This window comes from Ostrea edulis, chromosome 4 (assembly GCF_947568905.1).
Source record: "Ostrea edulis chromosome 4, xbOstEdul1.1, whole genome shotgun sequence".
NCBI lineage: Eukaryota > Metazoa > Mollusca > Bivalvia > Ostreida > Ostreidae > Ostrea > Ostrea edulis.
Window position 1 is genome coordinate 72292222 of NC_079167.1, and position 13518 is coordinate 72305739.

General features: G+C 35.3%; 1 protein-coding gene across 2 annotated transcripts in view; it reads left to right on the forward strand.

Moving 5' to 3' along the window:
• The window catches only part of LOC125667911 (E3 ubiquitin-protein ligase Rnf220-like), a 34417-nt gene that overhangs the window by 8165 nt on the left and 12734 nt on the right, over positions 1 to 13518 (forward strand). For both annotated transcript variants that reach the window (XM_048901594.2, XM_048901593.2), the window contains 3 exons: positions 5110 to 5236; positions 6929 to 6971; positions 8331 to 8408. In XM_048901594.2, the coding sequence (XP_048757551.1) occupies positions 5110 to 5236; positions 6929 to 6971; positions 8331 to 8408 (248 nt within the window). The remainder of the gene's footprint in view (positions 1 to 5109; positions 5237 to 6928; positions 6972 to 8330; positions 8409 to 13518) is intronic.

A 13518-nucleotide genomic window follows, 5' to 3' on the forward strand; every position in this document is an offset into this window, starting at 1 on the left:
CTTTCTCTTGGAAAACACCATTTATCTCCATTAATCCCTCATTGACTTCAAGTGACTGTCAGGAGACTCCCAATCTCTTACCTGTTATGTCAGGTGAATTGTGATGAATTTCTACCTTGGAATATCAAAGATTATCTCCACATTAGCCTTTTACAGACTGTAACACAGTTCTGAATATTGATTTCAAAAACTTTGATGCCAAAGGGTATGCATACCAATCTACCAGATCTATTTGCCAATAGAAACATTGGAGGGGGGGTGGACAGAAAACCAAACTTTAAATAAAACGAAAGCAAAAACCAAACTTTAAATAAAACGAAAGCAATTCTAAGTTTGAAATATACTGAATATACTAATACAATGTATAATTCATGATACAGTACATACAATGTATATATCATATGTATGAACATTGATAAAATTCAAGAACTATAATATTAAAGGGCAATTAAGGACAAATGCAATGTTTCTGACATTTTCTTTAAAATTGCTTTTTTTATCTCCTTGATATAAAGAATTCTTGTATGGTTCCCGAAATTGGTTTAAATTTTATATTGTAGTAACAATAATGTAGTGGTTAGAACACCTAACTAATGCAAGGGTCCCATGTTTGATACCCTGATGCAAAGATCCTTCTTTGCTATACAGCAATGTCCATTTATATCCAACTTGCTGTAATTCATAAGAGCTGCAGACATTACGTTTTTACTTGCCTGAACCTGGAACTTTTAGAATTTTCTAACTCTAAAACAGATATGGTAATATACCCCAAAATTTTTTGTAGAAAAGAGATATGATGCAAGTGAATTGTACATGAAATTTCTAGAAAAATTAGATATGTTTGAGAAATGTCACATATGTCCTTAAACAGAGATGGCCATTTTGCATGTGTAAGGCTTTGTGTGCACCCAGTGATAATGATAATCAAGTTTTGAATTTGCCAAAAAAATCTTTAAAAATTGATAATTTACATAATTCCACAGAATTAGAATTTTTTTTTATTGACAGTGGTTAATATTGGTGACTTTAACCTTGCACGGTTGAGACTATTAATCCTTGTGAAATATAAAAAGTTCAATTATTTTTTTTTTTTTTTAAATCAGAATAAAATGGACAATTTTGAATTTGAATTGTGGTTTCTGTGGAGGTGTATTAAAGCCTACAGTGTAACAGTTTGTTGAGAAGACTGTGATTGACTTTTAATCTATTTGGTGTTGGTTTTGACATCTGTGGTCCTTTCTTTCCCATGTTTGATGTGGGGAGCAGGCTACTGTACTGTCAGGGGGTGTTTATGGTGGCCACCTGACAGGAACCTGTCAACCAGCACTGTATTGTGGATTTGATATTTATTATTTTACTTTTAATGGGATTGGAAATCAACCTGCCTTCCAAAGCTGTATAAGCCATAGGGAACTCTTTTGTGTGATGGTATAGTTTATTGTGTGGTTGTATTGGGACTTGCTGTTTGAACAAGAGTTAGTACCTATGTGTTGATAGAGTTTAACAGATGGGAATCAATTTCATGGACTTAGGAGATCCAAAATTCATTTTGTGCCATTTGATCATGACCCAAGCTTTTACTTTACAGACTATTCTTTATGAGTGAGACATTTTCAGGTGGATGACAAAGTCCTCAAAGTTGGTTCATGTAGTAGACTCACTAGACTGCAAATAAAGGTGATAAAAGAATGTATCATTTGAAAACTTTCTTGAATTGATTTAATATGTTAAAGTTCAATTCTTTACTGTGGGGAACTTGCAAGAACTTGTGTTGAAATATCCATAGCATTTTGAAGAGCACTTGAAAAAATTGAAACTTTTTTGTTTGATAATTCAGCAGACACCATTGATTTTTTTTTTAAGTCAAAAAAGAATTGTGGTTGATTTTTTTCTTCTTCCCCTATTGCATTGTTAATGAACTGGAAAAGTGCTGTAAGAAAAAAAAAAGTGGGACCAATGTTCAATAAGTTTTTCAATTATAGTCTAGAGATTACCTGATGAGAGGGTTTGGTCTAGTGTAAGACATACTTGAGGGATCAGATGTTGGCCTGGGATTTGCCAGCCAAAATCAGTGGTAGTCCTAGATTAGGCACATCAATCCACTTATTACCTGCAGCAAAGCTTGGACAAACATGTGTCAAATGCTGGGTAAGAACTGTAGGACAGACGTAGTTGTTTTCTGTCCCCCACCAATGACAGGAGCGAACCCTGTGCACTAAAGCCTAGATCTAAGTGGTGGGTCTGGAATCTTAAATCTACTATAATCGGGTGGAACCCAGTATAAGTCATCTTTACTCTTGTCTTCTTACCTAAAGGCGCAGACAATACAAATGTTTGTTTTTTTACCATGAAAAACTGAATGACATAGCTTTATCATGCAATATCCAGCTCCCCTCCCTCCCCCCAAATGAAATATACTTTGTTTTTTACAAATCAGAGCCATATATCATTGATATGAATATGTTATCGTGGTTTGATCTGCGAGTTTGAAATTGGAACTTATGGAGTAGAGAGGACTGTTAAAACAGTTTTGTGGACTGAAATTCTTCATCAAATCTACGTCTGTCTATGGAGGGTTTAATTTTTGATTTATCAGATAAGTTTCCACTTTATGAAAATCAGGTGTTTGTTTTCATGAACATGTGCGAGAAAAGAGGGAATTCACACAAGATTGAAAAAAATCAAACTAAAGCTCTGGAAGTCATATATCATGGGACAATGGCTAGATTTTTGTCAATCAGTGTCACTTGGAAGCTTGTACTAATCCTCTGCAAACAGTTGACTTTCTCCTTAATTTCCGAGCGACATGAATACCATGCAGTTATAGTGACTTTAAAGTTTCTCCGCAAATCCCACCTAAACTCTCTTCAAATGCTCACCTTGTGAAATGCTTCCCGCAAAATTGTGTCTTATCCATTTCTGCATGAAGACAAGATTTTCTTGCGCTTAGTGAATTTTGAAGGTAAAATTTACCTTGAAGAGAATTAAGAGAGGATAAGCTTGTAATGTGTAATACTGGTGGTGTATATAGATCAAAGATCAATTTCTAGATAAAGTCACAGGTGCAAATTTTTAGAAAGATTCTATTGATCAATAATCAAACCCAATTGGTATCTTGGATTTTCTAGATGGTTCAATCAATAAAACAAAGAACTTGAGATGGCAAATATGAGAAAAGTATAGTAAAACAAGCACCAAAGTTTTCTGAGTCAATAAGACCATGATTTGATGAAGAAGATTTCGTGCTACTTTAAAAGAACTTTTTTTCATTACATCTTGGAACAGTCCAAAAATGAAAGATTTATGGTCAGTCTAGTGCTGTGAGAGTACCCTAGTATTTGTTTTCTGTTTAGCGAATTCGACAGGTTTATTCATCAATTGAGAAAGTACTTCACATGAAACTGTTGCACTTTTATAATGCCCACAGTTCTCTCACTGTCTGATGGACTGTGGCAATGTGTATCTGACAGGTTTTTATGATTGATAAAGATAATCTTGATGTAGCTGGGAGAGAAAAAAAAAAAGAATCAGGAAAATTACTTAAATTGTCTTTGAGACAGACTGAAATACAAGTTTTTGAAAAGTAAAATTCCAAACCATATCCTATCTGTAGATAATAATAATAATGTCCTTTATTTAAACAGGATAGCACAATTAGTTTAAAACTAGTTTACATTGTGTGTAGATTTCATGTCTATAGCTGAAACTATGATTCCTCAGAATAAGGGAATTGAAAATAAAAGAAATATTTTGTTCCGTGGGTCATCATCTTTAATGGAATAAAATGTTACTATGAGGATTGGACATTTTTGTCAGGAAGGACGAGCCTTAAAATGCCTCATTGGAAATGAGGCAGTTTACAGAAAACACAGAATTGAGTACTTAAAACTTGACATCACTTGCCTAGTCTGTTGATCTGGAGACAGGTGAAATTTACATGGCTCGACTTTGAAGTCTTTAACTTCAGTTTAGTTTTGTAATGCCACTATGATGTAACAAGCTATCCTTGATTTTCCACCAAATTCTTTGAAAATCAGTTTGTAGGGATAAATTATTATTGGAAGAAAACTTCTAGGGTGATTTTTTTAATGGCAAAAGCCAAACTCTGTGCTTACAATAACTTAAAAGTCCTTGCTAATTCCATATAGAAAAATGCAAACCACACACTAGGATCAAACTAAAAATCCCCAGTGAGTGCTAAGATGATCACACTGAGCGGATGAGATTTTTAACTGGAGAATATGGTCATTCATCGTCATTGTCATTACACATAATGTTGTCCTCATCATTGCTATAAAAACGGCATCATTGATGACTTTATCTTAATTAATTTACTACAATTTTATTTTATTGCAGATGGTTATAGATTTTTCATAATTTTAAAAAAAAATTCCCACACTCTTCTGTGATGCGGCTGACAGTTGTGGGAGTATTAATCACACAGACTTAATCTGTATTTACTGTGGTTAGATTCCATTTGTAAGAGTGGTGAAGGTAACCATATCTACATTAAAATACAAAACAAAAGTTGACACTTGTATTCTACGATGGATGTTTCCTGTGTGTCTGAAGAATTGACATGTATTTGATCTTCTGGCTATGGCACTAAGCACAGATTATCTGTCCATCCATTTTTAAGACAGATATTGTAGAATTGGACTCTGTGAAAATCCCAACATTAAGATTTTGATTTAGTCTTGTCAAACAAAGAAGCGACAATTTGATGGTATTTTCTGTTGTCGATTATCCTCAGTGTGGAAGGAACTAGGGGTTTACGTCTGGAGTTTTTTTTTTTATTTCGAGAAAGCTTGAAGAAAAGACATTTTGCAATTTGCTGATAAACTGAATCCATTTTGTGTTTTGTTTGTGTAGCAGTGGAAATGTTTTAATGATAAACCTAATCAATTGAAATGACCAAAGGTTGAGCTTAATCATATCAAGAGCACACTTCCTGTCCATATGGTCATTGTAAGATGTAGGAGAAAACAATTTCTATTCATTGAAAAAAAATATTTTTGTAAGGATTGTGTAAAGGAATATATTAAAAGAAACTGGTTTTACAAGCCAAGAAAGAAGAGAATTTACATAAATGTGACATAAATTTTTCAGAGCTGAGGAAGAAAAGTGCTTTGGACGGCCAGACTCCATGTTGTCCAATCTGCGGACTCACTTTGAGGGGTGGAGAGGTGGATACTCACTTTGCTTTGGAGGTTGACCGACTGGAGAAGATTGTTAGGTATTGACAGGAAATAATTTTAATTTTATAAATGATCAGATGTACACAGGGTTTACTAATACAAAACACAAGTACCACTGGCCACATACACAGAGGTTAAAGTTTAAGCTTTATTTTACGACGATTAACAAGTTCTGTAACTTACATGTATATTAATGCTTCTCGTTGGCTCTGATATTTCGGTGAATGGGTCATTGATATGGGAGGAAACCAGAGTATCCGGAGAAAACCCACACGTCCGAATGGGCGGCCACAATACCCTCTCACAACCGCCTCCGATCCTGGGGATCAAACTCGGGGTCACAGTGGTGAGAAGCGAGTGCGTTAACTACAGTGTACTACACTACCCGGATGCACATAGCTAAATCACTAGAAACACAAATACCAGTGGCCAGACATACACGGAACTAATTCATTAGTACGAAACACAAGTACTAGACTTACATGAAGCAAAATTTCTGATGAGAAAAAATATAACAGTGACCAGCCATACACAGGGTTGGAAATTACAGCCTGACCAAACGTCCTAGATAGGTGGTCTATTTCTCTGGCAGGTGGGGGTTGGAACTTCATATGATAGCTCAGTGATCAGGCTAAAGTTAACAGCCATTAACTTCATAAGTCAATTCATTCCTGTAAAATAATGGAACATCACAAAACTGAAAATCAGGACTAGCAGAATTTTACCTGGCAGGGCTGGCAACTCTTGAGGGTAGCCACTGCCAGTCCTGTGTCTGGCTTACAATTTCATTGCAGCGTTTCCAACCCTGACTAATGGAAAACAAGTACTAGTGGTCAGACTTACACAGAGCTAAATTACTAAATGGAAACACAAGTACCAGTGGTCAGACTAACATATTGTAGGTCTTATGTAGTCCTGATTTTCTACTGGAGTGAAATGTCAAATGTTTCAGATTATTTAAGCTCGATTACATTTAGTGAAGATTTCTGAAGTTAATGTAAGTCAGAAATAAAATAAATTAATGTATTGAAAACTCTACAGTGCAATCAATTACTTCAATCCACTCAAATTTGAAATCTGCCCTTTTGTACAAGATTATTTTATTTACCAAGACAGAATTTAGGAGTCAGGATTAAAGAAATGTTTAACTACTAGAAGAAAATATCTTTATGGGTTCTAATATAGAGGAAAATGTGTATTGGTAATTGACTAAAACATAGTATTTCAGTTAGTCACTAAATCACTTCAAAGCAATTATCCAGAGCACTGTTTTATAATTATCATTTTTTTTCTTCACTAACTATGTTTTGCATGGGCACTAACTTTGTTAGGCCATGGCTTAATCACAACCTCCCCAAGACTATCACATTTGTCGACTCCCACAGAAATGGACTCCATTTCAAATGTGTCTTCTTCCGGGTAATTTGTTGATGGATGCTGAATGGGTAGTTTGGAGATGACAGACTTGAGTAATTGTCAGTTGATCCAAATTGAGTTATGTTTACAAATGCTGACAAACAAACTTCTGTCACTGCACAAGGCAAGGGCAGAAGTAATTCTGGGTTGTCAGACTGATGGATTGTCCCTCCAATCAAATTAGTCTGCAACAGATTACTCAGCCAATCAAATTAATCCTTTCAAAGTACTGTTCAGTGCATCAAATTTCACTGCAGTCTTTTTGAATATTTTCCAAATCTGACTGTAAAGACCATTGTTTCTTGTATTTACAGGAGTGGCAGAAGATCAAGGGACACAACTCCTCAGTGCAGAAAGGTAATCATTGGATCTCAAATTTGGGTTTTCTATGAAATTGGGCTAATGTGGTAGACAAAGTAATCAATTATTTATCATAAAATTTATTTATCACCACTTTTTGCCAGGGAAAAAAATAGTGCATGAACATTATAGTTTTTCCATATATTTCTTGTAGTATTTTATATACCAAGGTCTCCATTTCAAAGACATTTTATTTTTGTAATATTAAGGAAGTATTGAATTGCACACTCAAGCTAGAATATCAAAGAAAAAATTATAGAATATAAAAAGAGCTCTTCCTTTGTCAAGTATGTAGCAACTTCTTCCCATCTGACTAGATGTGTTGGTAACCTTGGCACCGTGTGAGGCTTCAAACCAAGGAATTAAATTGCAGTCATTTTGCAGACAAGCTGCTAATCCCTCTAAACTAAAATGCTACATAATGATGAAGGGTATGAGAAGTTAGCTGTTGAAGACTTAAATTGAATAGTTGTTCTATATCAAATAGCCAAATTAAGCATAGTTTATAGGGATTTCATTGGAAAATAAATGCAGAGGAACTCCTAATTATAGTGTTGAATATCTATAGCAGTTTTTATTTTCTTTGATTTTGAATAAACTGGAGACTTGTTGCATTCATGTGTTCTATAGTCCATTCATTCTGTTCACAATTTTTAATCCCAGTCATGAGATATCAAAAACTATTGTCAAGACTTGTTGAATCTGACATTGGAACCTGGATTAGACTGTTGTAAATTTCCGAAAATTTAAGCTTGATGCTTGTAAAATTAGTCATCGAATTCGGTAATCAGAGTCTCCTATGGTCATTATAAAATCAAGCTTCTCCAAAACACGCCAAGATAATTGTTAGATAATAGTTTCTGTGTTAGCTGTAGTACGTATGTTGAAATTGCATCTTTATGGATGAGGAGGTGTGGCCAGACAATGATTGATAGACAGGTAGAGTTACCCAGTGTGCACCAATCCATCATTGTGTAAAAGTCCAGGATCCATGCGAGCGTCCCTGAAGATGCTCTTCAGGGTATAGAGTGAGAAAAAGACTGATTGAATTTCCTGTTAACCTTGTCATGACAGTAGGAAGGAAAACCTATGTGGATCAAGTGACAATGATGCTTATAACATTAGTCATAGCAAAAATATTCTGATAACTTGACAAAGATCTGTCTGATGTAGGAGAAATAGAATTATTTCCGGAATGGCTTCTTGGAGTGTGATATAGGACTTGGTGTTAAAGAAAAGACAGAAACATTATGTACGCCTACTGTATCAAATCAAATTATATGACAGATAGATATGTTTATCCCTGGTCTTCTCCTGCGTTTCTTAGATAAAGATATCTGTTATCTTGTTTTCCAGACATTAACCTCTCCTTTGGCCCAGAAGCAGAGGAAGGACTCCCCCTCCATTGAGGCAGCCTCCCAGTCCCGATATGATGTAAGCTAAACACTGAACTAGAATTGTACGAGTGTAACCAGTCTCGATATGATGTAAGCTAAACACTGAACTAGAAATGTATATGTGTAACCACAGTCTGGATGTGATGTAAGCTAAACACTGAACTAGAAATGTACAAGTGTAACCAGTCCCGATAAGATGTAAGCTAAATACTGAACTAGAAATGTACAAGTGTAACCAGTCCCGATAAGATGTAAGCTAAATACTGAACTAGAAATGTACAAGTGTAACCAGTCCCGATAAGATGTAAGCTAAATACTGAACTAGAAATGTATATGTGTAACCACAGTCTGGATGTGATGTAAGCTAAACACTGAACTAGAAATGTACAAGTGTAACCAGTCCCGATAAGATGTAAGCTAAATACTGAACTAGAAATGTACAAGTGTAACCAGTCCCGATAAGATGTAAGCTAAATACTGAACTAGAAATGTACAAGTGTAACCAGTCCCGATAAGATGTAAGCTAAATACTGAACTAGAAATGTACAAGTGTAACCAGTCTCGATAAGATGTAAGCTAAATACTGAACTAGAAATGTACAAGTGTAACCAGTCCCGATAAGATGTAAGCTAAATACTGAACTAGAAATGTACAAGTGTAACCAGTCCCGATAAGATGTAAGCTAAATACTGAACTAGAAATGTACAAGTGTAACCAGTCTCGATAAGATGTAAGCTAAACACTGAACTAGAAATGTACAAGTGTAACCAGTCCCGATAAGATGTAAGCTAAACACTGAACTAGAAATGTACAAGTGTAACCAGTCCCGATAAGATGTAAGCTAAACACTGAACTAGAAATGTACAAGTGTAACCAGTCCAGATAAGATGTAAGCTAAACACTGAACTAGAAATGTATATGTGTAACCACAGTCTGGATGTGATGTAAGCTAAACACTGAACTAGAAATGTACAAGTGTAACCAGTCCAGATAAGATGTAAGCTAAACACTGAACTAGAAATGTATATGTGTAACCACAGTCTGGATGTGATGTAAGCTAAACACTGAACTAGAAATGTACAAGTGTAACCAGTCCCGATAAGATGTAAGCTAAATACTGAACTAGAAATGTACAAGTGTAACCAGTCCCGATAAGATGTAAGCTAAACACTGAACTAGAAATGTACAAGTGTAACCACAGTCTGGATGTGATGTAAGCTAAACACTGAACTAGAAATGTACAAGTGTAACCACAGTCTGGATGTGATGTAAGCTAAACACTGAACTAGAAATGTATATGTGTAACCACAGTCTGGATGTGATGTAAGCTAAACACTGAACTAGAAATGTACAAGTGTAACCAGTCCCGATAAGATGTAAGCTAAACACTGAACTAGAAATGTACAAGTGTAACCAGTCCCGATAAGATGTAAGCTAAATACTGAACTAGAAATGTACAAGTGTAACCAGTCCCGATAAGATGTAAGCTAAACACTGAACTAGAAATGTACAAGTGTAACCAGTCTCGATAAGATGTAAGCTAAATACTGAACTAGAAATGTACAAGTGTAACCAGTCCCGATAAGATGTAAGCTAAATACTGAACTAGAAATGTACAAGTGTAACCAGTCCCGATAAGATGTAAGCTAAATACTGAACTAGAAATGTACAAGTGTAACCAGTCCCGATAAGATGTAAGCTAAATACTGAACTAGAAATGTATATGTGTAACCACAGTCTGGATGTGATGTAAGCTAAACACTGAACTAGAAATGTACAAGTGTAACCAGTCCCGATAAGATGTAAGCTAAATACTGAACTAGAAATGTACAAGTGTAACCAGTCCCGATAAGATGTAAGCTAAATACTGAACTAGAAATGTACAAGTGTAACCAGTCTCGATAAGATGTAAGCTAAATACTGAACTAGAAATGTACAAGTGTAACCAGTCCCGATAAGATGTAAGCTAAATACTGAACTAGAAATGTACAAGTGTAACCAGTCCCGATAAGATGTAAGCTAAATACTGAACTAGAAATGTACAAGTGTAACCAGTCTCGATAAGATGTAAGCTAAACACTGAACTAGAAATGTACAAGTGTAACCAGTCCCGATAAGATGTAAGCTAAACACTGAACTAGAAATGTACAAGTGTAACCAGTCCCGATAAGATGTAAGCTAAACACTGAACTAGAAATGTACAAGTGTAACCAGTCCAGATAAGATGTAAGCTAAACACTGAACTAGAAATGTATATGTGTAACCACAGTCTGGATGTGATGTAAGCTAAACACTGAACTAGAAATGTACAAGTGTAACCAGTCCAGATAAGATGTAAGCTAAACACTGAACTAGAAATGTATATGTGTAACCACAGTCTGGATGTGATGTAAGCTAAACACTGAACTAGAAATGTACAAGTGTAACCAGTCCTGATAAGATGTAAGCTAAATACTGAACTAGAAATGTACAAGTGTAACCAGTCCCGATAAGATGTAAGCTAAACACTGAACTAGAAATGTACAAGTGTAACCACAGTCTGGATGTGATGTAAGCTAAACACTGAACTAGAAATGTACAAGTGTAACCACAGTCTGGATGTGATGTAAGCTAAACACTGAACTAGAAATGTATATGTGTAACCACAGTCTGGATGTGATGTAAGCTAAACACTGAACTAGAAATGTACAAGTGTAACCAGTCCCGATAAGATGTAAGCTAAACACTGAACTAGAAATGTACAAGTGTAACCAGTCCCGATAAGATGTAAGCTAAATACTGAACTAGAAATGTACAAGTGTAACCAGTCCCGATAAGATGTAAGCTAAACACTGAACTAGAAATGTACAAGTGTAACCAGTCTCGATAAGATGTAAGCTAAATACTGAACTAGAAATGTACAAGTGTAACCAGTCCCGATAAGATGTAAGCTAAATACTGAACTAGAAATGTACAAGTGTAACCAGTCCCGATAAGATGTAAGCTAAACACTGAACTAGAAATGTATATGTGTAACCACAGTCTGGATGTGATGTAAGCTAAACACTGAACTAGAAATGTACAAGTGTAACCAGTCCCGATAAGATGTAAGCTAAACACTGAACTAGAAATGTACAAGTGTAACCACAGTCTGGATAAGATGTAAGCTAAACACTGAACTAGAAATGTACAAGTGTAACCAGTCCCGATAAGATGTAAGCTAAACACTGAACTAGAAATGTACAAGTGTAACCAGTCCCGATAAGATGTAAGCTAAACACTGAACTAGAAATGTATATGTGTAACCACAGTCTGGATGTGATGTAAGCTAAACACTGAACTAGAAATGTACAAGTGTAACCAGTCCCGATAAGATGTAAGCTAAACACTGAACTAGAAATGTATATGTGTAACCACAGTCTGGATGTGATGTAAGCTAAACACTGAACTAGAAATAGTATCTATAAAAGTAGTCCATCTATCTGTCTATTTGGAGTTAAAATTTGCAGTTCTTTGATACCTTTCAGAGTGGAACACTGCAATGTAAACATAACAACAGCTAAACATACCAACAGCCAAGGAACAAATAAAAACCTAGACAGCAGCCAGCATAATTACTTATTCTCTGTTATTGAACTTTGATTTTCAGCTTTCAGATTTTCTGATCAAACTTGATCATCGTAAATGTTCACATTTTTCATTTCTTCTCTTAAATCACTCTGCCAATTTTAACCAAGTTTGGCACAAAGTAGTTTAAGGCAAAAGGGAGTCATGCATGTTCAAAAGATGATGTGCTCCTACCAAAGGGCAAATAATTGGAAAATAGTGAAAATATGATAGGGTGTTTTAAAAAATCACCTCAAGAATCACTGGACTAGAAGAATTATAACTTGTATAGAAGCTTTTTTATATAATGAGGATTCAAGTTTGTCTGGAAATAGGGCAGGGTCATAATGGAGTTCAAGGTTTTACATAGGAATGTAAAGGGAAACTTTTTCAATGAAACCAGTTACAATTTGTCAGCTTGATATGCATCCTCCTCCTGCAGTGTATGTCCAATTTTGTTCAAATCATGAACCTTGGGGCCATACAAGGGGGTCAGCAAGTGAAATATAGGCTATATAACAAATGATTTTCTCAAAAAGCACTGTGGTAAAATCTGTCAAATTGATATGAAAGCATCGTCCTATAATGTAGATTCAAGTTTCTCAACATCACCGTGGGGGCACAAAAGGAGCATACAGTTTTATATTGGAATGGGGTGGTGGTGATTAAAACCTCCTGAGAAGTCAACATTGATACATTGTGTCATATGCATACGTAAATATTCTTTAAAGCAGGTACAAGTTTGTAAGAAATCAGGATGCTCAGGATCAAACTGGTTACAAAGGAGTTCTACAAAAAATTAATAAACACCATTTTATTAAAAACTACAAGGTTAAAAACATCAAATTGATATAAAAGTATCCTCTTGTAGCTTAGATTCAAGCTATTCACAATGTAACCCCTGTGGATCATCCAATGGGTTGGTTGTTAGATTGTACAGAGAATTTTTAGCCGAGTTGCAACGAAGTTGAACTCGGCTATTGGTTTGGTGATGCGGGCGGGCTGGCGTCAACAATTGGTTTCCGGATGATAACTCGAAAAGTTTACAATCTAATCAAATGAAACTTTGATATATTGTTGGGTACCAGGTAAGGAAGACCCCTATTAATTTTGGAGAAAAATGGTCAAAGGTCAAGGTCACAGTGACCGAAAATAGAATGAAAATTTCAGAAAAATTTGGTTTTCGGATGATAACTCAGAAAATTTAAATCCGAATCAAATGATACTTATAGATATTGTTATGTACCAGGTAAGGAAGACCTCTATTGATTTGGGAGAAAATAGGTCAAAGGTCAAGGTCACAGTGACCGAAAATAGATTTAAATTTTCAAAACATTTTGGTTTTAGGAGGATAACTTGAAATTTTTTAATTTGAATCAAATGAAATTTGGATATATTGTTGGATACCAGCAAAGCAAGGCCCCTATTGATTTTGGAGAGAAAAAGGTCAAAGGTCAAGGTCACAGTGACTGAAAATAGTTTGAAAACTTCAGACAAATATGGTTTCTGGACAGTAACTCGAAAAGTTTAAAACTGAATCAAATGAAACTTGGTTATATTGT